The sequence below is a fragment of the Nicotiana tomentosiformis genome, chromosome 2, assembly GCF_000390325.3.
Source record: "Nicotiana tomentosiformis chromosome 2, ASM39032v3, whole genome shotgun sequence".
Taxonomy (NCBI): domain Eukaryota; kingdom Viridiplantae; phylum Streptophyta; class Magnoliopsida; order Solanales; family Solanaceae; genus Nicotiana; species Nicotiana tomentosiformis.
In genome coordinates this window covers 65,693,070-65,695,918 of record NC_090813.1, presented here as the reverse complement: position 1 = coordinate 65,695,918, position 2,849 = coordinate 65,693,070, and the positions used below count along the sequence as shown (strand labels likewise).

At 33.6% G+C, this 2,849-nt stretch overlaps 1 protein-coding gene across 1 annotated transcript; it reads right to left on the bottom strand.

Annotated features, from left to right (window-relative positions):
- Positions 1 to 416: 416 nt before the first annotated feature.
- LOC104088627 (uncharacterized) lies at positions 417 to 1,115 on the bottom strand. The gene has a single exon (XM_009593337.3). The coding sequence runs from the start codon at positions 1,113 to 1,115 to the stop codon at positions 417 to 419; it is 699 nt and encodes a 232-aa protein (XP_009591632.1).
- Positions 1,116 to 2,849: the final 1,734 nt, after the last annotated feature.

Genomic DNA, 2,849 nt, shown 5'->3' with positions numbered 1-2,849 from the left:
GGCCCTTTGCCGAACAAAAAAATGGATGGAACTATGTATTCTTTATTCATTAATTTGACCTTAATTAGCCTGCAGGCTGATTTTTTTGAAGGGAAAAAAAAATACACGTACTATTACAGACTGACTCAATCTTCTCAATGTCCTGACAGACTTCATTTCAATCCACATTACGACTTGCGTCGACTAATTCAATGCAAATTCCAAAAACCATTACCAAAATACGATTTTATTTTCTTTTGAAGAAGAGGATTTAGCTTTGTTCCTAATCCTATTTGGATTGCAACTTCAAGCTCAACAATGTGAGTCAAGAAACTAAAAAAAGGATCAAAGTGCTAACATTCCTTTCGTTTTGAAATTTTGTAGTGGGAAAAAGAAAGAAAAAACCTAGGAGAGAAAATTTTACTTAGATTTTAGTTTTAGCCTTTGTTCTGTTGTTTAACAGAGGAAGCAACAGTATGTGCCCACCATTTGAGACTATGTTTAATGTCAATTTCATTGCTGGTAGCGGGTACTTTCCAATTCATCAATGAATTCATTCTCTTCCTCTTTTCAAGAACTTCCCATGCTTCAGAAAGATAAGGCCTGATTGCTCTTGAGTACTGATGAGATTTCTCAACAAAATTCACCTTTTCTTGATCATCATTACTCCTATTTTTGCTCAGTTTCTGTAAACCTGGAATAATCTCAACCAAACTGGAATTTACATCATCTTCTGAGAAATCAAATCCAAGATCCATAAACCCTTTTAGCTCCTCATATTCTAGCTCGGATAAGCTCTTGCTAAGACCCTTTTTGGTTCTTCTTTTCCTCTCTTTTCGTCTACCCTTTATCTTTTTTGGTTCTGCTTTTTTAGGATCTGGTTGAAAATGGGTTATTGGGAGAACTGAATCTGGAGAGAAAGTGTCTGAATTGTAGCTCAAACCATCACTTTGTGACCCAAGTTGGATTTCTTCTAGCAGGGATGAATCTTTTGCAATTTCTGGTGAATTTTCTTGAATTTTGTTATATGAGTTTTCCTGTGGATTTGATGAAGTGATTGAATTTGAATGTTTATTGAGGGTTTGGAGATTGAACCAGCACGAATCGAAGAGGCTAAGAACAGCCTCGAGGTCCATTAATGGTTGGCTGAAGGAAACTTGAAAAGCAGAGGTTTTTGTGGAAGGTGTTCAGACACGAGGATTATATATATTAGATCCTGTTCAGCAAATTGCCCTTCTTAGTTGTTTATATTACGAAAATACTTCTACGTTGATTGTTTCACACGTTTTCTAGTGTGAGCTATTATTTCATTTGGAAAATGTTGTTGTACTTATCAAAGTCTTCCTACCAAGACTGTTGATTATCTTAATTAATGACTAAAGCACGTAAGACGTCTAGGTTTACTTATACTTCTGTCCTCTAATACTTCATTCAAAGAGGAGTTTCTGGAATTCTTTTCTAATCGTGTGCAAACTGTTTTTTAATTTAGTTTTTACAAGAACAAAGAAAAAACTTTTCTTTCACGTTATTTTGGTTGGAAAAAAATACCTTTTGCAATTATTATTATTGTTATTATTTTTATTTTTTTGCAAAACCTCTTGGTCAAATTAATTTTTAAGCAAACACCACCTTAATGACCTAAAACAATTTTATCTATCTTAATTCAGACTCCAAAATTACCTTAATTGTGTTTTCACTTGCATGCATGCACACATATGCCAAGTCTTTTTGGCTGCAAGTCTAGTTAAATTTGTGCCTAAAATAGATAGAAGTTTTGACAAAAAAAGGATAATTTATCAATTAATTCATTCCCTATGACATGGTTGTATCCTATTAAGGTATTTGACTGGCAAAACCATTTCTTAATTGAGGAAAAAGTAAGATAATGGAATATGGAGGTTGATGCATGATGTAGCCTTTGAAAAGAAAATGAATGATTACGTGTGGTATAAACATATGATTTGTTGTCAGTCGCTAGATGCCTTTTTTTTAAAGAAGATTGTGAGGATGCTAAATTGCTAAAAACATGGATAAATCATGTTCTGAAATGACACCATAAAATTTAAATGAAATGATGACGTTTTCTTGCTATTTTACATCTCAGTAACCATCATTGCCTCAATCCAACTAGAAGGAGAGATCAAGTTTCACTCTTTATTTCAAGCTAAGATTATATTCTTTACTTCCAATCAAGAATCAATCATGGAGTACCATTGATTATATTCTTAATCACTCCCCTCTTCAGATAAGTTTGGCATAATGGCACATCTTTTTGGCTAAAAAAACTCTCAAGCGGTCCAACTCTAATAAATTATGTATCTATATAACGCCTAGAACTTTTGATGGATGCCTACCCTAATGACCTAGAGGGTTAGATATATATATATCTCGGATAATCTATGTACTAGATTGGCTACTTTAGGCAATGAAAATGCCCTACGTGGTATAGGTACGTAATATTGCCCATTGTGGCAGTAGTATCGTTTGTAATACTTAATTTTTAATGGTATATAATAAATCCTACCTTATTTTAAAAAAAAAAAGATCTAATCTATAGGAAATTGATGTTATATAAGTGACTTAGATATAGGTACCTGTTTACTCACTAATACTAATAGTACCCTAAAGTTTACCCCCTTTATTAATGATAGAAGAGGTTTCTTTTCTCACTTTCACTCGTTATAAACAGTCCAAACTGCCTGTATGAAGAGTAATTAGTATAGTAATTCACTACACCTGGTACACGAACTAGTACGCGGATCTTTGAACTTGGAAGAATTTTGTTCAAGGGAAGTCAACTACCAGAAATCTCACGTGCCAGACCACGAAATGCACGTGCCTACTATATAATTTAGCCACCTAAAAAAGAG

Coding starts and splice junctions, on each gene's coding strand:
- LOC104088627 (XM_009593337.3), bottom strand. CDS start 1,115: ATGGACCTCGAGGCTGTTCTTAGCCTCTTCGATTCGTGCTGGTTCAAT.